The sequence below is a fragment of the Papio anubis genome, chromosome 16, assembly GCF_008728515.1.
Source record: "Papio anubis isolate 15944 chromosome 16, Panubis1.0, whole genome shotgun sequence".
Lineage (NCBI taxonomy): Eukaryota > Metazoa > Chordata > Mammalia > Primates > Cercopithecidae > Papio > Papio anubis.
In genome coordinates, this window is record NC_044991.1 from 72,728,383 (window position 1) to 72,751,880 (window position 23,498).

At 43.3% G+C, this 23,498-nt stretch overlaps 2 protein-coding genes across 6 annotated transcripts; both read right to left on the bottom strand.

The window, feature by feature from the left end:
- Window positions 1–9,736: 9,736 nt before the first annotated feature.
- Window positions 9,737–14,276, bottom strand: WFDC6 (WAP four-disulfide core domain 6). Its single transcript, XM_021921008.2, has 2 exons — window positions 13,969–14,276; window positions 9,737–12,787 (listed from the first exon to the last, which is right to left on the bottom strand). The coding sequence occupies exons 1-2, from the start codon at window positions 14,171–14,173 to the stop codon at window positions 12,636–12,638; spliced, it is 357 nt and encodes a 118-aa protein (XP_021776700.1). The 5' UTR covers window positions 14,174–14,276; the 3' UTR covers window positions 9,737–12,635.
- A 1,464-nt stretch (window positions 14,277–15,740) lies between these two features.
- Window positions 15,741–22,496, bottom strand: EPPIN (epididymal peptidase inhibitor). 5 transcript variants are annotated; one of them, XM_031656792.1, is made up of 5 exons: window positions 21,148–21,351; window positions 20,197–20,289; window positions 19,529–19,660; window positions 16,587–16,754; window positions 15,741–16,049 (listed from the first exon to the last, which is right to left on the bottom strand). In XM_031656792.1, exons 1-5 carry the CDS (start codon window positions 21,236–21,238, stop codon window positions 16,039–16,041), a joined length of 495 nt encoding a protein of 164 aa, XP_031512652.1. In that variant the 5' UTR covers window positions 21,239–21,351; the 3' UTR covers window positions 15,741–16,038. The 5 variants fall into 5 exon arrangements, with proteins under 5 accessions (XP_031512652.1, XP_031512656.1, XP_031512654.1 ...); XM_031656796.1 differs by lacking the exon at window positions 16,587–16,754 and having other exon boundaries at window positions 21,148–22,493; XM_031656794.1 differs by lacking the exon at window positions 20,197–20,289 and having other exon boundaries at window positions 16,587–16,765.
- Between the last annotated feature and the right edge of the window lie 1,002 nt (window positions 22,497–23,498).

A 23,498-nucleotide genomic window follows, 5' to 3' on the forward strand; every position in this document is an offset into this window, starting at 1 on the left:
TTATAAAGTTTAGTTTTTTGGGAAGGCTCTAGAATCTGAATTCTTGGTGTACTGGTACTAGTGAGTTACTGCCTTAGGTGATTTGGCTAAAAAAAGAAATCCATGGCTTATCAATGATAGACAATGTATTAAACAAGTACTGAAATGCATGCCCATTTTCTTCAGCGTCTGCTGTTGTTACACGGCATCTGAGATATCTTAGGACAGCCCAGGTAGCAGTACTTGTTGATTTTGAAATGTAAAGCTCACTGAATGGGGGGTAGAAGCTTCCCTCCAAACACAAAACCCAGGTCTCAATGACAGTTAGGTGGTCTCGGTTCTCCCTTCCCCATGTTTCAGCTGTGGAGTGCAGCTGGTCTGACAAGAGGCAGGTGCTGGCAAGGAATTGGATCCTGAAAGGGGTGTGGTCTACAGTGTTTTGCTGCATCTTCTGTTCCTCTGGGTAAGACAACTTCCTCCAACCCTCACTGCTACCACCACTGATATCTTTATGAAAGTCCCTGGGGTTGGGGGAATGAGAGCCACAGAAGTGACACAGGCAAGTCTGTGGTGGGGGAAGCAGTTACCCCTCCAGGCTCTGGATGCTTCTGGTTCTTCAAACCAGCTGCACGGTACCTCCTCAGAGATGCAGCTGGCCATGCCTCCTCACCTAGTGGACCACCTAGTGGACCAAGCACCATTTGATCCCTCAGAGGTCTCAACACTGGCTACAGAAATTTTAGAAGACAGAGTGCCAGTCACAGCTCCCACCTCTCTGTTCCCCCAGAGGTGTGAGCGCTATGTGTGCTTGGGCCCCTTGTCTTAACTCCTGGGTTCTGGTAATGCCAAATCTTTTATACTCCCAAATCTAGGAGTGAGGAATTCTAATACTCATGTAACCAATTCTCCATATTAAATCGTCTCTGAGTGAAAGCTTGGCTCTTTCATTTCTTGTACTGGGAATACTGGTTTTTAACTCCCACCAAGACTCTTCCCTAGTAGCAAGTCCTAGTAGGAATTAGATTTAGATACTGAACATTAAAAATCAAAATCACAAATAGTCACTATATCCATCCTGATTTCCAACTAGTCCGTGGGATCTGGCAACACTTTGCCACCCTTCAGACCTGGTTAGCTCCAGTTTTGCTACTTATTTGCTGTGTGATTTTAAACAAGTCCATTTCCCCTGCTAGAAGCTTCCATTTGTGCATGTGTTTTTAAAAAGAGAGGGATTGGGGCTACTGGAGTTTTTCTAGGCCCCTCGGCTTAGACATTCCCTGTGTTTCCGAATGATTTAAGCTTCCTCTGGGCATTTCTGGCTCTGGAGACAGCTCCAAAGAGAGAATAAGAAGGAGAGGAAGACGAGAGGTCCTGGATATGCATGGTACCATGGGAAACACCTGAAGATTCCACTTGAGATGTCTTCTGGGATCTAATGGGCAGAGTCATGAGCAAATAGTCAGTGATAAAGAGACCCAGCATACCCAGCCCCCCTGAGGTCTTGCAAGGCAGGGGTTCTCAGAGCTCAGCCCTGAGGGCTCTGCGTTCATTCTTGAACAGAGCGGCAAGCAGATACTGTCCACCACACGGCACATTCTGAACATTTCCAAGGGCCTCTTTGGTCCATGGGTGTCGGGGACAGAATGATTCTCTTCCATTCATTCATGTATGTCAACCCCAATCAAGGATTGAAGAGTGCCGGTGAAAAGGACAAGCACCAGGTTCTTATCAGATTTGGCAAAGTCCTTGAGCTGCCATATTTTCTCAAATTTAGAACTACACTGTGACATCGTTAGTCCATCGTCTTCATCTTAGAAATGCAAAACTGAGGCCCCGAGAGGAGCATCCCTCCACCCTATCCTGTTCCAACCACAGTGTACATTCACCCAGGGGTAAATTTGGGATTCAGATTTGGATCTCTTTATTCCCAGACACGTGCTTTTCCCATAGGATGCAGACCAAAGACGACTGGTTAGTAATTTGGTATGGATCTTAAGGATGCACAGGACTGGGATAGGTGTCTCAGGAGAAGAGACCAATTCTCACAGAGGTATGGAGGCAAGAGCAAATGTCAACATGGGGAGATACCACACACGGGGACAATGTGACTGGACAGACTCTTTGCAAAACTGCCAAATGAGCAGCGTTTTCAGGGTCTTCATCACGAACCTGACCTGATCCTCCCACTTCCAAGGATTCTAACATCTTCACCTACTCTCCTTCTACACCAGAAGCAGGCACCATAGACTTCTTTTGTTAATGGCAAGACATTTGGCACAATTTTACTGTAATCACTCAGAATATTAATTCCAGAATACTATTGATCTTCTTTCATACTGTGTCAAACACTTTAAAAACATTATGTCTTATCTATTTGGGGAGTTACTTTGAAACAATTGCATTAAACCTCATTTTCAGCCGAGCGCGGTGGCTCACACCTGTAATCCTAACACTTTGGGAGGCTGAGGCGGGCGGATCATGAGGTCAGGAGTTTGAGAACAGCCTGAGCAACATGGTGAAACCACGTCTCTACTAAAAACACAAAAATTAGCTGGGCGTGGTGGTACATGCCTGTTATCCTAGCTACTTAGGAGGCTGAGGCAGGAGAATTGCTTGAACCCAGGAGGCAGAGGTTGCAGTGAGCCAAGATCGCACCATGCACTCCAGCCTCAGCAACAGAGTGAGACTCCATCTCAAAAAAAAAAAAGAAAAAAGGAAAAACCTCATTTTATCAGTAATTATTTGGACTTAGCTGTAAAATGTTTAACATATTTATTAAAATATCATTGACATACAAAAAATGTATACATTTAAGGTGTACCACTTGGTGTTTCGATATACGTATACATTACAAAATGATCACATTTCAGCTAATTAGCATATCTATAATCTCTACATAGTTAACTATGTATGTATGTGTGGTATGTCTGTGTGTTGAGAAGATTTAAGATCTACTCTCTTAGTAAATTTAAGTATACAATACAGTATTGTTAGCAATCCTTACCATGCCACACATTATATCTCTAGAATTTATTCATGTCATATGACTGAAACTTTATCCCCTTTGACTAACATTACCCCATTTCCCCCTCCCTCCAGCCCCTGGCAACCATCACCCTACTCTCTGCATCTAGGAGCTGTATATTATTAAAAAATGCTAAGAGAGTAGATTTTAAATGTTCTCGCCACAGAAATAACTTAGTGAAGTAATGTATATGTTAATTAGCTAGATTTAGCCATTCCACAATGTGTGCGTGTGTGTGTGTGTGTATCAAAACATGTTATTTCAAAAAGCAGTATGGAGGGGAAAAAATCGTGTTATACACAATAAATACATGCAATTTTATCTGTCAATTTAATGTAAAAATGTTTAAATTCTACATATAAGTGAGATCATGTAGTATTTCTCCTTCTTTGTCTTGCTTATTTCACATATCATAACATCCTACAGTTCCATTCATGTTGTCCCAAATGGCAACATTTCCTTTTTAGTTTTTAAGGCTAATAATATCCCATTGAATATGTATATGTGTATTTTATTTTATTTTATTTATTTTGAGACAAAATTTTGTTCTGTCACCCAGGCTGGAGTACAGTGGTGCGATCATGGCTCACTGTGGCCTAGGGGTTCCTGGGCTCAAACAATGGTCCTGCCTCAGCCTCTTAAGTAACTGGGACTACGGACACATGCCACTATGCCCAGCTAATTTTTAAAAATTTTTATAGGGATGGGGGTCTTTCTATGTTGCCCAGGCTGGTCTCAAGCTCCTGGGCTCAAGCAATCCCCCCATCTCAGCCTCCCAAATTGCTGGGATTACAGGTGAGAGCCACCATGCCCAGCCTTTTTCTTTACCTATTCATCTGTCAACAGACATTCAGGTTGTTTCTGTACTTGCCATGAATGATGCCAAGTCAAGGGAGCACGGTTTTCTCTTCTCAGTCCTGACTTCAGTTCCTTTGGATATATACCCAGAAGGGGATTGCTGGATCATATGGTAGTTTTAGTTTTAATTTTTTTGGGATCTTCCATATTGTTTTCCATAAATAGCTGTACCAATGTACAATCTCACTACCAACAGTATCCAAGGGTGCCCTTTTTCTATACATTCTTGCCAATACTTATCTTTTGTCTTTTTTACAATAGCCATCTTAACAGGGTATGGTACCATTTCACTGTAGTTTTAATTTGCATTTTCCTGATGATTAGAGATCTTGAGCACATTTTTATATACCTATTGGCCATTAAATTTTTTTCTTTTGAGAAATAGCTATTTAGGTTCCTTGCCCTTTTTTTTCAGCTTCCCATTGGATGCCCATTTGTTAATCAGGTTACTTGTATTCTTGATATGTATTCTTGAATAGTAGTCGTGTGAGTTATTTATATATTTTGGATATTAATCCTTTACAGTATATATGGTTGCAAATATTTTTTCCTACTCAGTAGCTTGCCTTTTCATTTTGTTGATTGTTTCCTTTGCTGTGCAGAAGATTTTAGTTTGATATAATCCCACTTGTCTATTTTTGCTTTTGTTGCTTGTAATTTTGATGTCATGTCCAAAAAATAATTGCCAAAATCAATATAAAGATGATTTTTTCTTACATTTTTTCTAAGAGTTTTTATTTTTCTCCTCCTAGCTTTATTGAGGTATAATTGACAAATAGGAATTATATATATTTAAAGCGTGCAACTTCCTATATTGATATCAAATGATCACCACACTCAAGCAAATTAACATATACTCCATCTTACATTGTTAACCTTTTCTTGTGTGATGAGAACACTTAAGATCCACCCTCTTAGCAAATTTCGGGTATGAAATACAATATTGTTAGTTGCGGTCACCATACTGTACGTTAGGTTCCAGAATTAATTTATCTTGCATAACTGAAATGGAAACTTTGTACTCTTTGACCAATATTTTCTCATTTTTCTCCTTCCCCCCCGCAACACCACATTCTCCTTGTAATTACCATTCTACTCACTGCTTCTATGAGTTTGACTATTTTTTTTTTAATTTATTTATTTATTTATTTGACAGGATCCCATTCTGTCACCCAGGGTGCAGCCTCGAACTTCTGGCGTCAAGCAATCCTCCTGCCTCAGCCTCCCAAAGTGCTGGGATTACAGGCGTGAGTCATCACTCCTAGCCCAAGTTTGGCTATCTTAGATTCCACATATAAGTGAGATTAGACAATATTTGTCTTTTTGTGTCCAACTTAATTCACTTAGCATGATGTCCTTTGGATTCATCTGTGTTGTGGCAAATGATGGGATTTCCTACTTTTTAAAGGATGAATACTATTCTATTGTGTGTGTGTACACACATAATGCATACAAATATTGTATAATGTATATATACATTGTATATATGTGTATAACATGTATGTGTGTGTGCATACACACACCACAGTTTTTAATTCATTATCTGCTGATGTACATTTAGGTTTTTTTCATATCTTTGCTATTATGAATAATGCTTCAATGAACTTGGAAATGCAGATGTCTCTTCAAGACTTTTTAAAGAATTTTAGTTTCAGGTCTTACGTTTAAGACTTTAATCTATTTTAAGTTGATTTTTGTATATGGTATTGGATAGGGATCCAATTTCATTCTTTTGCATATGGATATCTAGTTTTCCCAGCACCATTTGTTAAAGAGATCTTCTGTTGCCTATTGTGTGTTTTTGACACCCTCGTCAAAGATCAATTGACCACAAATGGGTGGGCTTAGTTCTGGGTTCTTTATTCTGTTCCATTGGCCTGTATATCTGCTTTTCTGTTTTTGTGCCAGTACCACACTGTTTTGATTACTCTAGCTTTGCAGTGTAATTTGATATCAGGAAATGTGATGCTTACAGCTCTGTTCTTTTTCAAAATTCCTTTGGCAATTTGGGGTCTTTTGTGGTTCCATATGAATTTTAGCATTGCTTTTTATGTTTTTGTAAAAAAAATGCCATTGGCATTTTGGCAGAAATTGCATGTGCTCTGTAGGTTGCTTTGGGTAGTGTGGACATTTTGACAATATTAATTCTTCTAGTCTGTGAGCCTGAGATTTCTTTCCATTTATTTGTGTCTTTTAAATTTTCTTCATCGATGTTTTATAATTGTCAATGCATAAGTTTTTCACTTCTTTGGTTGAGTTAATTACTAAGTGTTTTGTTGTTGCTGCTGCTAATGGAAATGAGATTGTTCTTGGTGTATAAAATTGCCATTGATTTTCGTATGTTGATTTTGTATCCTATAACTTTAATAAATTTGTTTATTAATTCTAACCTTTTTTTGCAGCTTCCTTAGAGTTTTCTACAATTAGTTTAACCAGCCCTTTCTAAAGAGAGGGGAGTAGAGATGGCAACAGCATCAACGACAAGTGAATTCCAGCCTCTTTAGAGCCCCTTGATTCAAGTTATATTAAACAAGAAACTTATTTGACAAGAGATAGCAAGTCTTGGTGTGCTGTGGTGACAAGTTGCCTGCTGTGAGATTCCCTTCTTAAGCCTGGCATCCTCTTATCTTGCCCAGTCCTCTGGGCATCTCTTTCTTCTTTCTCTCCCCTATCCTTCCTTCTACTCCCTTTTCATCTTTTTTTTTTTTTTTTTTTTTTTTTGAGACCAAGTCTCGCTCTGGAGTGCAGTGGCACAATCTCAGCTCACTGCAACCTCTGCCTCCCGGGCTGAAGAGATTCTCCTGCCCCAGCCTCCCGAGTAGGTGGTATTACAGGTGCCCGCCACTATGCCCGGCTAATTTTTGTATTTTTAGTAGAGATGGAGTTTTGCCGTTTTGGCCAGGCTGGTCTTGAACTTCTGACTTCAAGTGATCTGCCTGCCTTGGACTCCCAAAGTGCTTAGAATTACAGCTGTGAGCCACTGCAGCTAGCCCCTTTCCATCTTTGATCACCTATTTTGTGAATAAATTTTCTTAAAACTTAGCACTTTAAAGCAACCATTTCATATTGTGGGTCAGCCATCTGGGAAGCAATCTGCTTGGTGGTTCTTTTATAGGGTCTTTCCCATGGTTGCAGTCAGACGTCTGCTGGAGCTGCAGCCATCTGAAGGCTCTATTAGGTTGAGCAGCTCATTTGCATGGCTGGAATTGATGCTGGCTATCAGTCAGAGCTTATCTGGGCCTGCTGATCACAGCACCCACATGGGTCTCTCTAGTATGGGCTTCTCTCAGAGTAGTTGGACATCTTACATGGCAGTTTCCCACTACCCCCAAACAAGCTACCTAAGAGGATCAAGTGGGACTTGCACTTTTTCTAGCCTAGCCTTGAAGGTCACATAGCATCATGTTTGCTTTATTCTCTTGGTCAAAGAGTCACAGAGTTTTCTCAGATTCAAAAGGAGGGGACATAGATCCCACTTCTAGGTGGAAGGCGAGTGAAAGAATTGTAGGACCTTGCTTTAAAGCAGTCACACCATCACACCATTTTCCTCCTTCACCCCTTTCTTCTCCCTTCTTCTTTAACTCTACTCTGCTTTCCTTCATCTCTCCCTTTCATGCCTCTCTCCAGCTATTTTCAATTTTGGAGAATTTCTGCACCATGCTATGGAACTGTCTCCTTTGCTACAACTCCAGAAAACAAGTCCATGGGCCCTTTCAGAGATGGACTTACCATGAGGCTGATGGAGCCAAGCCTCAGGGTCCTTGCTTGAGCGATTCTGGAAGTGCTTCTAGCTATATGTTACATGGTCAGATGACCTGTAATATCTGCAAAAGTAAGATATTCTAACCATAATCAGCCAATCCACCTTCCCTTTCCACTCTGACCTTTCACACTTCTCCTGGGTTAGGTGGTGTTGGGGCGATTGCCAGCATTTTAGGCATGCAAATTAAAAGGAAGTTGAGTTGGGGATATATTTATTTTGGAGTTAGTAGAATATATTTAGGCCGTTTGCTGTCATTTCTATGTGTAGGAAGTTGCTGCTAGCTGTCCTGGTGGAGGAGCAGCTGCAAATAATACTCCCGTTGTCTACTGGGCCGATTCCCTTGACGTTATGACACTAAGTTATGGGACTAGAGGTTGCACTGTAAAATGAACGTTCTTAGCCCAAGAAGGTTGTGGGTAGTAGAGGAGAAACAAGTTTTGAAATGTATGGAGCCAGGAAAATAAGCCTGTGGAGCATTCTTTCAAATAACAGATACATCATTTTTTTTTTTTTTTTTTGAGATGGAGCCTCACAATGCCGCCCAGGATGGAGTGCAATGGTGCCATCTCGGCTTACTGCAACCTCCACCTCCCAGGTTCAAGCAATTCTCCTGCCTCAGCCTCCTGAGTAACTGGGACTACAAGTGCGCACCACCACACCTGGCTAATTTCTTGTATTTTTAGTAGAGATGGGGTTTCACCATGTTGGCCAGTCTGGTCTTGAACTGACATCAGGTGATCTGCCCACCTTGGCCTCCCAAAGTGCTGGGATTACAGGCATGAACCACTGAGCCCAGCCAGATACATCACATTTTCAGTGGGAAAAAAAATCAGCTCTTATGGAAGCCTGTTCAGAAGTTCTTTTCTAGTAAGCATATACTTGATAATTCAATATGTGTAATTTTAAATGTACCATGCATTTTTTCTTTTTTTAATGGAATTGTACAAAAGATAATTTATTAAAATTCCTGTGTTTCTAGGACACAAACCTGTAACAGAACTACAGACATCAAGCACGGCTGCAAGCATTCGGGTATATGTTTTATCCAATTCACCTGTAATAAAAATTAAAATATCGTATTTTGATCACCATGTTAAATAAAAGAGTTAGTTATCTTTCCACAGGAAAATTTGCAGGATTTTCATACTCTCTCCCTTTTCTGGTGTCACCAGAAGGTGCAATAGCTTCTTGTTCTCTGAAAATTACATATAGAGAGATGTGAGTATATGTCAATATCAACATATTGCAGATGTGAATTATTCAGCCTCAGAGAAATCAGAGCGCTTTATTAAGGCAACTGAAGCCTTCACACGAATAAATGGGGGTTCTGAAAGTTGAAGACATAGAGTTTCATACTGAGAAGTGGTCAAGGGGAAGAGCATTGTGTTTGAAGATATGCTACACTGGAAGAAAGGGTGTAAGCAATTCCTGGAGTTCAGTTTCTGCAACAGCCAAGGTTTGGCCCGTGGAAGCCAATTTGGAGCATCAATCAGGCACACGTGGAGAGAGGCCTGGATTATGATCCAAATCCTGGAGGTTATTCAGGCTCCTCCTTATGGTATAAAGTAAGGCTAACCTGTGAGGTAGAAGATTAAAGGGTGAGATGCTTGGACCCTGACCACATTAGGAACCAAATCTTGCACCTAATGGGAAAAAGGAGGTGGGATCATTTTTATATCTTTGGGCGGGAACGGAATGAAGGTGAGTTTGGGGGATCCTAGAATGATCATGGGTTCTGACTTGTCCAGTAGAGTCTCAGTTTATGCCTGTTGTCCCAGTGTAATAATTAATGTCACCTCACCTTCAGACACTTTCAAAAGTGATTTGGTTTGGCCAATAAAGTATGTGGTTGCCCTGGTTAGAAATAACCTTTAAAAGGAAGAGAAGTAACAACAAGGTTTAGTGAGAAGTAAAGGCCTATAATGATTGACTGATGAATGGTGCCCAGGGCTGGGCTGGGTTTACTGGGCTTCCATCTGACCTGGTCTGGGATACTTCAACACTTTTGTTTTCTCTCTACACCCACTACTCACCTCGTACTTGCCAATATCCCTTTGACTAATCCCTCCCTTCCCACCCTCTTTCCCAAAATATCCTTCTACTTATACTTATGCATTAGAGCTGATTTTGTCATTCCCAGGCCCACCTAGGTCTTGGAATAGACCAGCCAACACCCAGACCTCCCAGTGTGGCCTTGGTGAGCACAGGAAACTGGGACCTCCGGGACTTACGGTATTTTTTGCAGGTGACCAGGCAGATAGCTTCAGTTTGGAAGTTGTTATTGTTCCCCTGGCAACGGCCATAGATGAATTCGGAGCAGATCTTAGGGTTTTTTGTTTTGTTTTGTTTTGTTTTTTTATTGTACCACCAACATGGTATGGAGGCCAGGCAGGGGCCAGCCTCCTGTGGCATACTGCATATACCTGCAGGGAGATCACAGAACAGAGCTGTTTGGGTGCCTGTCTCCCTGGAGTATGTCCATCTCTCCCTTTCTCTTACCACCGCTCTCTTTGTCTCCGCTGAGAAGCAAATTTGGCTCGGGGCTCTGCTCCCAATTCAGTGTGAACCTTGACCACTCATTTTACCTCTCTGGTCCTTGACTTCCTCATCTGTAAGATGAGAATGCAAAATCCCAACGTGCTCGCCTAACAGGGCTGTTGGAAGGAACAGCTGTGACATCACATGGCTTCTTTTTCCTTGCCTCCCCAACATCTGAACACTAAATCTGGCTGATTTTGCCTCCTAAATAGCTCTCCTTTATTTCCTTTCTGCCACTTTCTTAATTCGAGCATCATTATCTTTTGCAAGGACTTCCATGAAAGGCTACCAGCTGATCTCCAAGACTTCTGCAATCTGCTCGACATTGGTTTCCAGAATGGCAGATCTGCTGGGCACAGGATAAAGTTCTACCAAACCCAGAGGGACTTCAGAATCCATTTTCTCCTCCTCCTCTCCAACTTTATTTCTTATGCTGCCCCAACACCCAACTTCCCAAATTATGCTCTAAAAATAGCATGTTCTTACACACCCTGTGCCTTTGCACATGCCTGACATATCCAGACCTCTCTTGCTAAGTGCACTCTTGTTCATTCTTTAAAACCCTTCCCAGACATCGACTCTTTTATGCAGTCTTTCCTGGATTCATTCTTTACTCCTTGCTTTTCTTTGTTGCCTCTCAATCTTGCACACACATTTATCATTTCCATGTACTTTCTTATTCACATTTTCTGATTCCTCCATGAGAATGTGAGGTTTTTTAGAGGCAGTTGCATCTTATGCCATCTTGATACAGCAGTTTCTAGCAGGTAATTTGGCATAGAGAGGATGCTTCAGGAGTAGTCACAGAAAAAAAAAACCCCGAAACTCAAATCTACCCTGATCTTAAGCATTTATTGAGCAATTATTTTGCCCATAGTGCTATGAGGTACAAATAGAGTTCTTTAGAACCTCATAGTCTGAAGCATGACAAAACAACAATTATAGCACTGATTAGTGTCAGGCACTATTCTTAGTAGTTGACATCTACTAACATTTAATCTTGTAAAGTAGGTCCTCTTATTGTTCTCATTATGCAGATGAGGAAACTAAGGTTTAGAGAGGCTAAATAACTTTCCTATGACCACACAGATGGTAAGGGATTTGAACATAGGTTAATCCATTGCTGTTAGAATCAAGACCAGATCTCTTACCAGCTCTCCTTCCCCCATCTAGCCCAGCGTCATCTTTCTCTCTTTTTAAAATTTGTTACTTGTTTATTTATCAAGAGAGACTATTTGTCAGCCCACATATTCATGCTTCATGTTTCAGGAACACAAGTCAGTGTCAAACTTTAACCCAAAGAAATCATTTCAATTCCAAAATCGCTTTGCACTCTGAAAGATACCAGCCTTCCCCATCTCCTGAAAATCTCTTATAGAATTACAATTTCTGTAGAAATCTGTGTATGCCTTATTTCTTGGTCCAGCAACAGCGAACTTACGGACAGCTGCAATCCATAGGGATGCAACAAATGCTTGAACAATATGAAACCACGGATGCCTGGTTGGAAGGCCACACATTTGAGGTTTTGTCAAAGCACTGAAAACCTAGTTATTGTCTTGAAAGGTATGCCAACCTAAAGTAACAAGATTCAGAAAATATGATTAAGTAGGGCGTTTATTTGAGCCCAAAACTTGAGGATGGCCACTTGGGAGTACAGATTCAAGTTGCCCTGAATATACACTACCAGCTTCCTCTTTCTTATCTCTTGCTCACTCTCTGCTTTCCAGCCTTTCTAGGCCTGAACATGCTGCCTCCTGCCACAGAGCCTTTGTACATGCTATTACCTGTGCCTGAAAGGCTATTTCTTCCCATTTTTGGTCTAAGTACTCATCTTTCAGATCTTAAATCATGGATATCTTTCCCAGAAAAACCTTTTCTGACCTTCCTGGCCACAATGAGCAAGTGGAACCCATCATGGCTGTCACGGGCACCAATCAATATTTGTTGAATGAATAGAATGAATGAATAGTCCTTGATGGTCTTCTTTAGAGCTCAATAATATGAGCAGAGAAGAAAGAGTGTAGGTGGTCTAAGGTGGTCAGGGAAGGCATCCTGGATTTATATAGACAGAGAGGCCTGGAGAAAAAAGCCAGCAAATACAGATTATATACCTGTCTCTTATAGCTATCACATAACCTGACACAATGTTGGCATTTGATGAGACTTCGGTGACTACTTGGCATCTCAAGAATCACTGAAGAGTAGCCAAGAGACCATGTGGTCCAATATCAACACCTGTCTTATGGAAAGGGAAACTGAGATCCAGAAAGGAGAACTACATTGTTCATATCACATACCAAAATAGAGGAAGAAATGAAATAAAATCCGTGTCTCCCAAGTCCAGGACTGACAGATTTGTGTCAAGTAGAAGATGTACCTAAACTCTAGGTCAGAGACTAACCATTAGTGAACCAGGAGACAGAGTTAGTGCAGTGCAGGTGGAGATAGGAGGTGAGGGCACTGGGAAATTTAGGAAGCATCTGAGTTACCTTGTCTGAGGTCTAAACATTTCTTTCCACAGCTGAACAGGCAACGCTTCATGTTTTCTGGGCAATCTCTGTGTTTGGCACAGTGGTCTATTTCTTCCACTTCGCATTCTACTTTGATTTTGGGACACAGCTCTAAGGCAAGGGAAGATATATTCCCTCGAGGCCTTGAAGAAGCCAGTGCAGAGTTAAAGAACCTTGTTTCCACTTCACCTGTCCCCAAAAGGTAGTGGCCCTCAGGTAGCTCAGGAATTTCCCAACACTGCCCACATCCCCAACCCCATAACAACTCACCATCGAATCCCTAAACCAACCCCTACCCTCTATCCACACCATCTACGAGGTTCCTGAGAGAAAGACGCACTTCTCTAAGACTATTCTGGTCACTCAGCCTTGCTGTGCTTGGTTGCTCCCCCAGGAGGCGCGTGGCTCTCGATGATTGAGATCAACATTTCTGGCATCAGATAGCTTGGCTTTTGAATTCTGGGCCACCCTTGGTGTGCCAGGCACTTCTGAGTTTTGATTTCCTCATTTGCCCATAGGGTTGCTTTGAAGACTAACGCAACACAGTTTGACAAGCCATCGTCAAACTTCCTGGGGCAACATGACGTAATTCATACGGATGAAGCACTGACTGTGAGCTGCTTTTTCTCCTTAATCCTCATTACATATATATGGGTAAGCACTCTTAATATTCACATTTTATAAACAGAAGAATTGGAAGCATAAGGAGGTTATGTGAATTTGCCCAAGGTCACACAGCTACTCAGGGATGGAGCCAGGATTTGAACCTACAATGTGTGGCTCCTGAGTGCTCACTTTCAACCACTAATTTTCAGTGCTCAGTACAGTTAGCTGCTAATTGTGAGTCTTCACAGTTCAGCATTCCAAGGGACTTCTGGAGTCCATTCTTTACCCCAAAGGCTAGGGTCCTCAGTGGGTATGGGTGTGGGGGCTGCAATGAGAACATCTGGAAGCTAACACAGTTGGTGTTGTGGGGAGCAGGCTGTTTTTCTTATGGGAGACTTCCTTGGGCTTACTACTCTTTCTTAGTTCATTTCATGAGCTCTAGGTCCAGGCACCTCCAGGAAGAACCTTTTCGAACGTCAGCAAGGAGTCAGTTGCCACAGATTCGGATGCCTATATTCACCAAGGGAGTCTCTTACCAAGAGACTCCAAATAGCTTCCCTCTTTCCCACCCGGAATCCCAGGCACAGGTGGAGAAAATAATTTCTCAACTGCAAAATTATTCTTTGTTCCTTCCTCCCCACCAAGTTTCCTTTCTCCATTTCAAGGACTGAGTCCCCAATACTTACTGCCAAAGATCCCTTCAGCGTGCCCAGGTTTCTGGACATCCCCCAGAAAGAAGAATGGTACCAGGATTGGCAGAAGTCCTGAGAGTCCCATTTTAGGAAGTACTAGCCCGGTTGATGGCACCAAAACTAAGAAACGCTGCTCAGCAGCTCCTACCTCTGCGCTTTGCCTGCCCTGGTGTGCCCCAGCACTCCAAGAGACAGTCATGGAGACAAGCCAGCCAGACTCCCCCGTCAGGAACACCAGATCCCTGAGGCCATCAGTGGGACTACCTGGGGGAAGGGGGCCTTGATAGGTGGCTCCTGATCCTCAGCAATCTGAGGCTGTCTGGTCTACCAGGGAAAGAGGGCACATCTTGTCTTGTGCTTTCCAGGCTCCCTTAGCAGAAGGGGAGGTTTAACTCCAGAGTCTCCCATTTCCCATGGGGAGTTTGGAGGTTAAGAGTATGCTAGCTCTCTTCCTTCTTTCTAATTTCACACTTCTCCTGACATGTTTATTCTTATGTTTTCTTTTTCTTTTTTTTTTTTTTTTTTTTTTTTTTTTTGAGATGGAGTCTCGCTCTGTCGCAGCCCAGGCTGGAGCGCAGTGGCCGGATCTCAGCTCACTGCAAGCTCCGCTTCCCAGGTTTACGCCATGCCAGTCAGAATGGTGATTATTAAAAAGTCAAGAAACAACAGATGCTGGTAAAGCTGTGGAGAAACATGAATGCTTTTACACTGTCGGTGGGAATGGAAATTAGTTCAACCATTGTGGAAGACAGTGTGCCAATTCCTGAAAGATCTAGAACCAGAAATACCATTTGACCCAGCAATCCCATTACTGGGTATACATTCAAAGGAATATAAATCATTCTTTTATAAAGATACATGCCTGATACATTCACTGCAGCACTGTTTACAATAGCGAAAACATGGAATCAACCCAAATGTCCATCAACGATAGGCTGCATAAAGAAAATCTGGTACATATATACCATGGAATACTATGCAGCCATAAAAAGAAATGAGATCACGTCCTTTGCAGGGACATGGATGAAGCCGGAAGCCATTATCCTCAGCAAAGTAACGCAGGAACAAAACTAAATACCACATGTTCTCACTTGTAAGTGGGAGCTGAACAATGAGAACACATGAACATGCGGAAAGGAACAACACACACTGTGGCCTCTGGACGGGGCAGGGGGAGGGAAAGCATCAGGATAAATAGCTAATGCATGTGGGGCTTAACACCCAGGTGATGGGTTTATAGGTACAGCAAACCACCATGGCACAGGCTTACCTATGTAACAAACCTGCAGGTCCTGCAAATGTATCCCGGAACTTAAAATAAAATAAAATATTTTTAAAAAGAAAATTTATAAGTCGGTTTTGCATGATTCTTTAAAAGGTCCCCAGTAGGATTCAGCCACAGTGGTACCCAGCTCTTAATATTCTTCTCTCTTCCCTTCTCTCCCCTGAATTACTCATCCCACTCCCCATCTTGTATGTCTTGGGAGATATCTCAAACAAACTACCTGCACCCATGCCCTGTTCCCTGGGTTACTTTCTAGAGGATCCAAACTAAGGCATTGTCCTTCGGTCCTTGACTAAAAAGGGTTTTACAATCTTTTGTAGAAACAGAGGAAGATAACAATAACCCTGGAACTCTCAACTCTCAAAGTTCTGATTGTCTTCACTCCCTTGAATGATGTCACCAGAAGCCTCAATGATCCCTTACTCTGCAAAGTTGTAATGTGCCAAAAAGATGTCAATTACTCAGCCTCAGAGGCACAGGATTACATCATGTTCTTTATTGGAAACAATTGAGAGTGACACAGGTATCAACTGGGAGCTCTAGAAGTTGGAGATAAAGGGGACATAAAGATGAAATCAAAACGGAAGGATATTGTGCATCAAAAGAGCCAAAGATGAAGGAAAAGGAGGGAGATGCAAGGGTTCTGTTTGGCGAAGGGCTAAGATCTTGGAATGCTGCGAGTGAAACTGGAAGTCAATCTGGAGCATCAGTCAAGTACACGAACAGTCCTCAGAGCATGAGCCACACTCTGGTAGTTCTTCCAGCCCATCCTTATCCAATCAGGGAAAGCCTGCAGAGAACGTAGGACAGAAACAGGTGAGTATCTTGGGTTCAGCTTATCTTTGGAGCTTGAAGTTATGCTTATACATCTTTGCACAGAAAAACACTAAAAAGAAGTGGGTTTGCTTTGAGGAGCTCTCCATCTCCTTCAAGGAAAAACAAATAGGAGTGACTTGCTGGCAAAGAGCTATGTTGAGACATTGATGGCTTGGAAGGGTTGGTTGGTCAGCGTGTCTAGGTTTAACGTCCTGTGCCTCTTCTGCAATTCATCTCTGAGACTTCACCACTTCTACACCCTTCCTCCAGCCCTCCTAACTCCCCTCATACTTGCCAGCCTTGATTACTTCTACATCCCTTCTCATCCTCAGTTCCCAGAAAGTAGCTTTGTCTACCGCTTTGCCAGGTGCATTCTCACCTCCTGATCAGAGCTGGTTCTGTCAGCAGCAGGTCTGCCAAAGATGTAGCTGTCCTGGAAAGGACCAGTCAACACCCAGACCTCCCAGCATGAGACTGGAGAGGATGAAAGACCGGGGCCCCTAGGACTCACGTTTATTCTTGCAGGTGTTCAGGCAGTTGGCTTCGGATTGGAAGTTGTTATTGTTTCCCTGGCAGCCACCATAGACAAATGTGGAGCAAGTATTATTTTTCTTGTCATACCACCACCGAATAAAAAAAGCCAGGCAGGGGCCAGTTTCATTTGGCATTTCACATACATCTGCAGAAAGACTCCAGAGTTGAAAACTCAGTGTGCCCACTCCAGAAATAAACAGTTGTTATTATTCTCCCTGGCAACCACTATAGATGGAACCGGAATTGGCTCCTTTTCCCTTATCACACGGCAGGAGCACAGCTCCACTGACATATTGCACACATGTGCAAGGAGACCCCAGAGTGGGCATCTGCATCCCTGGAGATAGAGTTATTGCAGGTGACATTAGCTAAAATGAGGTCAGACCAAAATAGGGTGGGCCCCTATACCAACATGACTGGTGTCCTTATAAAAACAGGTTAATTTGGACAGATGCAAACACACTGGGAGAACACCGTATGAATGTGAAGGCAGTGATTGGAGTGATGTGCCTACAAGCCAAAGAACACCAAAGATTTTCAGCAAACCACCAGAAGCTAGGGGAGAGGAATGGAACATGCTTCTTCCCCATAACCCTAACAAGGAACCAACCGTGCTGACACCATGACTTCGGATCTAGCCTGAGGAACCTGAGACAATACATTTCTGTTATTTAAGATTCCCAGTCAGTGGTACTTTGTTATACCCATTCTACCAAACAAATTCAGGTCCCTACTAAATTATACTTACACAGTTCCATTTGGGTAAATCTCCACTGCTAAACAATTAGGTCCTGTTGATCTTTACTTCCTATAGCTCACCTCTCTGCTAGTCTCTCTAATATAAGCCTCAGGGACTGTCTCATGCCTGGACTGTTGAGATAACCTCAGATCGATCCCCTGCCTCCAGTCCTGGCCCCTCCAATCAATCATTCATGCTTCCCACCAGAGGGAAGGATCTGATGGATCTGAGAACCAGGCTTATCATGTCATTCCACAGCTAAGACCTACCTTCACTTCATGACAATATCCTCCCATGACCCACAGGGCCCTTCACTGTCTGGCTCCTACTGTGACGCTGGCCTCCTCCCCTGACACAGAACCCCTTCCAGCCGCATGCTCCAGCAATATTCAACACCCCGTGCCACCCCCATACCTCCATCCCTTTGCACTGCTCACAGTGACACTCCTCTTCTTCCTTCAAAACCTTTCTCACACGTCAACTGTTGTGATGTCTCCCTTGACTCCATTCTACAGTCCTCACTGCCACACCTTGCTTCAGAATCTGTGCACTCATTTTTCATTTGTTTATATCTTCAGTGTCATCCCTGAGGCTGTGAGTTTCTGGCGAGCAGGGAGTGAGTTTCTCGTGTGTCTGCTTCCATCTTGGCATCCCAGTTCCTAACAGGTAGCTTGGCACAGTACAGAACCTTATAGAATGTTGAGGGTAAAAGAAAATGTATCCTGATCTAAACTGAATAAATTATTCATTGAGCACCTGTTATGTGCCTAATGCTTCAAGGAACAGAGAAAAGGCATGACCTCTGCTATTTAGGAGCCCTTAGCCAAGAATTACAAATAAGCGAATAGGTATCAGGTGGATACTATGTGCCAGGCATTGCTCTAAGCACATCATGCAGATCAATTGGATCCTCAAAATAACCTTCTACACTGATCCTTTTATTATCTCAGGAAACTGAGGCACAGTGAGGGAAAGTTGTTAATTTATTCAAGACAAAAAGACTGGTAAAAACTGGAGGTAGGAGTTGAACTCAGGATGTCTGAATTCAGAATCCTTACCTGCTAGCATATGAGTGACTTAGCCCCCTAACCACTCTACTTCTCTGTCAAGTCCTGTTTACTTTACCTCCTACATACCTTTCGAGCACGTCCTACTCTTCTTCATCCCCTCAGCTACCTCTAGTTCCAGTCACCATTTCTATCACCTTGAAGTCCTTTAAGATACTCTGTTCCTCCTATTTTAAACTCTATAGATGTAGTATGAACCTGGTCATGTGATGCCCTGCCTCGGTGGATTGCCATGGCCCTTCGATCCAGGCCAGACTCTTTAATCTGGTCCACCATACTTGAATCGTTTGATCTCCGCCCACCCAGAATCTGTTTTCCTTGTCCCATGCTCGTGCTCACTCTGCATTCTGGCCTCCCCAGGCCCCACCATTGAGCCTTTGTGCATGCTACTCCCTGTGCCTGGAAAACCCTTCCACCCACTTTTTGCCTAAAACATTACCCATCTTTCTCAACTCAATCCAGATTTGCTTCCTCAGAGAAGGCAATCCCAACCTTCCTGACCACACTGAGCAGATCAAATCCTATTGTGGGTCTCAGAGGTACTCAATAAATATTTGTTGAATGAATAAAAACAGTCTTCGATAGTCAGTCTTTTTGCATCCCAGGGAGATGGGCATGAAATTAAGATGCAGCAGAAAGGAAAAGCCCTCTGTTGTGCAGCAGTCAGGAGAGGTGTTTTGGTGCAAAGCTGGATTTGTGTAGGCAGAGAGGTGGTCACTCCATAGCAAAAAAAGTTAGAAAATATAAATTGCTTCATTTATCACTTGCAGCAACAATATTGTATATGTTAGGGCAACAATGGCCACCTGGGGCTCAAAAAATTATAAGAGTGACAGGTATCCAAATAGCCAAAAGAATCTGATTCAATGCCACTCCTTCACCAGTCATTTGTTTTGGGAAACTGAGTCTCAGGCATTACCTGATAGGAAAAGGTCATTACTAATGGCACACACCATATTTGGCACAGTAATGAATCTAAATTGCAGGTCTCCCAAGTCCAGCAGTTTTGCCAGAGACCAGCCCTCAGCGATCAGGGCACAAAGCCAGTCCAGGACGGCAGAAGGTGAGGACAGGGGGAGGAGGGGTTGGTTATTCTGCGGCTCTGAATATTACCTTGTTTGAGATCTAAACATTTTTTTCCGCAGCTGAAGACACAGCACTTCTTGTTGTCCGGGCATTGTCTGTGCCTTGTACACACATCCCTTTCTCTGAATTCACATTCTTCTCTGATTGTGGGACATCTCCCTAGGGAAGGAGCAGTTTTACACCCGTGTGCCTTAGAGAGCGTAGTGTCTCCCCGCTTTGCCAGACACAAGGCAATTCTAGAGAGTCAGGGAAGTTTGCTTCCACTTTGCTTGCCCCCAGGAGTTCTTTTCCTCAGGGTGGCCTCACTCACTTCCCTACTGCATACACCCTCCTTTCCCCTGACCACTCCTCCCTCTCTTCCCACCCCCCCCCCCCCCCAGCTCCATCCCATCTAAGGCAGAATTTCTCAACCACCAGTAATATTTGGGCTGGATAATTCTTTTTTTGGGAGGCTGAACTGGGGATTGTAGGATGTTCAGCAGCATCCCAGGCCTCTTCCCATCAGACACCAGTAGCACCCCCTGATTGTAACAATGGAAAATGTCTCCAGGCACTACAAAGTTCCCCTGGAAGGCAAAATCTCCCAATTGCGGGCCACTGAATTAAGCTGATGTGGTCTTTTTGGCTTTGTTGAGGAATCGGTGTTTGGACGTTCCTCTAGGTGGTGGTATTAAACAGCAATTAGTATCACTTACCCCGGAGCCAGCTAAGATTTTGAATTCTGACTCTTGGTGTGAATTCTGACCCTCTCTGAACCTTGGTTTCATCATCTGTAAAATCATTTTGACCTTACGGAGTTGTGAGAAAAAAATGAGACAAAGTATATAAAGCCCTCATCCGAGTAACAGATGCGCAGTCATATTATCTAACATTTGCTAAGTATTTACCATGAGCCAAGCACTCTTCTAAGCATTTTAAGTGTATGATCTCATTTAATCTTTATAATCGCTCTATGAAGGAAGTTCTATTAATATCCCCATGTTACAGATGTGGAAACTGAGGCCCACGAAATTTAACTAGCTTGCCCAAGATTACAGGACTACCAAGATTTGAACCCACTAAGTCTGATTCCAGATCCCTCTGTTGTTTTAAAATCCCTTTTCAGAAATCCTTTCTTCCTGAGTGTTCAGCAAATGATAACAATGATCATTGTTACATTATAGTCATGGAATATTAGTGTCTGAAGTTTAAAGGGACTTCTGGATGCTGTCCTTTATCTCAAAGTAGGGAGCCCCTAGGGATACAGGGACACTTTATGGGACTACATTTGAAAGAACCAGGAGTGAATAGAGATGATGCCTCAAGGAAGGGGCCTGTTTTGCTCACGGGGTAAGGAGAAGCTCCCTTGGTTTCCCGGATTCCTGTAGCGACTCCCCTGAAAGCTAGATCCTATGACTCTCCTCCACCTCCTTGATAAAGGCCCTCCACTTCAAAGGGGCTGAAAGTGGGGATTGCCTAAGTCGGGGTTACTGCATTCCCAGAAGGGATCTTCCACAGGAGGGATCTTACAAAGATCTCTCTCCTCTCCCAACCAGGGACCTGGGCTAAGATGGTGGAAAACAACCCAGATCTGAAGAGTTGTTCCCTGTTCCTTCCTCCCAGCAGACTCCCCTCTCTCTAGGGTAAGGGCTGAGGCCAATACTTACTGGGAAATAACCAATCAGTCAGACCAGGTCCCTGGACATTCGCTAAGAGGATGAATAGCACCAGGAGGCTCAAAAGTCCTGAAGATCCCATGCTGAAGAGAGGCCAGCCTTTCTGGTGGTTCCAGAATTTGGAATACTCAGCTGCTGCACCTTGGATATAAGAACTGGAGACAAGCCGGCCACCCCCTTTCTTCTGGGAACACTAAGTTCCCAAGGTCACAAATGGGACTAACTGGCACCCACAGCTCACAGCTTGGGAGGAAGGGTCTCTCATCGAATGGATCTTGATCCTTACACCCCTAGGATGCACTGGGCTGAGGGCTCTAGTCAACCCCAGGGAGTGGACAAAGCGTGTCTCCCACTTTCCAGGCTGCCTTCAGAGTGAATGCCACCATCTTGGGTCTTCATCTTGTTAACTTGGAGAGTGGTGGAGTGTCCTCATTCTTCATTCATTTTCCATCGTACGTGCGCACTTATGGGCGCACCCCTTCTGCTTGTCTCTGACAATGTGTCCCTGGCGGTCTCTTGGTATCTCATTGTTTATCTGTGCCTCTCTGTGCCTAAATCTGTTTCTCTTTCCCCATGGTCTCTGTGTTCCTTTCTCCCTCTTCCACAGTTTCCTCCCATCCTTCTGTCTTTGGTTTTATCTTTGGTTCACTCATATTCATTGACTAAGGCCAAAGAATAAAGATTTGCCACAGAACAGGGTGTAAGGGAGGAATCAGGCTGATAGCAGAGTCTTCAGAGACTGTTTCTCAAAGTTTCATGGCTCTGAGAGCAAGAGAGAATATCAGATCTTAGAGGGAGCCTTTATCATCAATGCAAGCTCCTTCATAGCTGAGGAACTATGTCATGAAGGGAGTTGCCTGAGAGACTACAGTGGAATAAAGTTCAGTAACACAGCAGACTTTGGGGATTCTAACTGGGCTAGGAGAGGAGCTGTGGGAAAGAGGTGCTGGGGAACTTGGACAGCTTTCCGTTCCTACAGCCACGGAATCTTCACCGGCCACTCAGCCAGTCCTGGGAAGGAGAGAGACACTCTTTCCAGAGTAAATGTTATCCCTAGGGCTCCCGTTTTCTTCTCTAACTAGGTGTTACCCTTTTGGGCCAAGTTTGTTCTCCAAATATTCCTACATGACAGACAGAGGCCAGAGAAAGACAACCTTATCATCAGAGAGTGACTATATGCTCACAAAATTTAGTATCAGAGACAGAGCCCCCATAAGAGTCCCATGCCACCAACTTGACAATCTCACTTAAAGAGACTACCAAATTTGAATTGTTCTTTGTTTTGCTCTTCTCTTCTCTTGTCTTCTCTTGTCTTCTCTTCTCTTTTCCTTTCCTGTCTTTTCTTTTCTTTTCTTTTCTTTTTCTTAAAGACAGTTTAGTTGTGTCATCCAGGCTGGAGTGCAGTGGCACAATCTCAGCTGACTGCATCCTATACCTCACCAGTTCTGGCAATTTGTGCCTCAGCCTCCTGAGTAGCTGGGATTACAGGCATGCACCACCATGCACTGCTAATTTTTGTATTTTTAGTAGAGATGAGGTATCGCCCTTGGCCAGGCTGGTCTCCACTTCCTGGCCTCAAGCAATTTGCCCGCTAAGCCTCCCAAAGAGTTGGGATTACAGGCATGAGCCACCAAGCCTGGCTAGAATTTCTAATGAACAAGTAAGATGTCCTAAGCAGTGCTGTTTCACTCATTTCATTTCCCATATTCTCACAAACTCAGCCCAGGAGAGAGTGAAAACTGGAATATCTAAGTGGAAGTGCTCTGAGGGACCATCAAGCCCTATTTCTCATTTTATAGATGGGAATCATAAGGCCCACAGAAGTGAGGATACTGACTAAATGTCACCCAGCAAGTGAGTGTGAGAAATAAGATTAAGAGGGAACTGAGCATGCAAGTTCTTGCCAGAGGACACTAGGGCATGTTTTGATGTTGGTGTGGATATAATATTTTCCTGTAGAGTTGAAGGTAGAGAGGAAGGGTGAGTCTAAAGGAATGAAGTAATGTCTTTAGTGGAGACAGAGGCTGAACACCCACAAAGTCAGTATATTTCTAAATGGTACCCAGGGTCCCCAATTAGGGCTGCATTTTTTCATAAATTTTGTTGAAAATAAATTAACTATCTTTCTGGTTGTTTCATTCCATTCTGTCTTGCCTAATTTTCAGGCCCATCCATGCGTCTCACTTTCCAAGCAAATGAAATAAAATTTATGTCTTTGGGACTTGGGATGAATCATGGTTTTGGCTCCTTCTCTCCAATAATTTCTTGGAGAAGGTTGGGTGAGGACCCATCTGGGGTTTTGCCTCTCCTTTCTTCATCCTCTCTCATTGAGGGGCATGGTG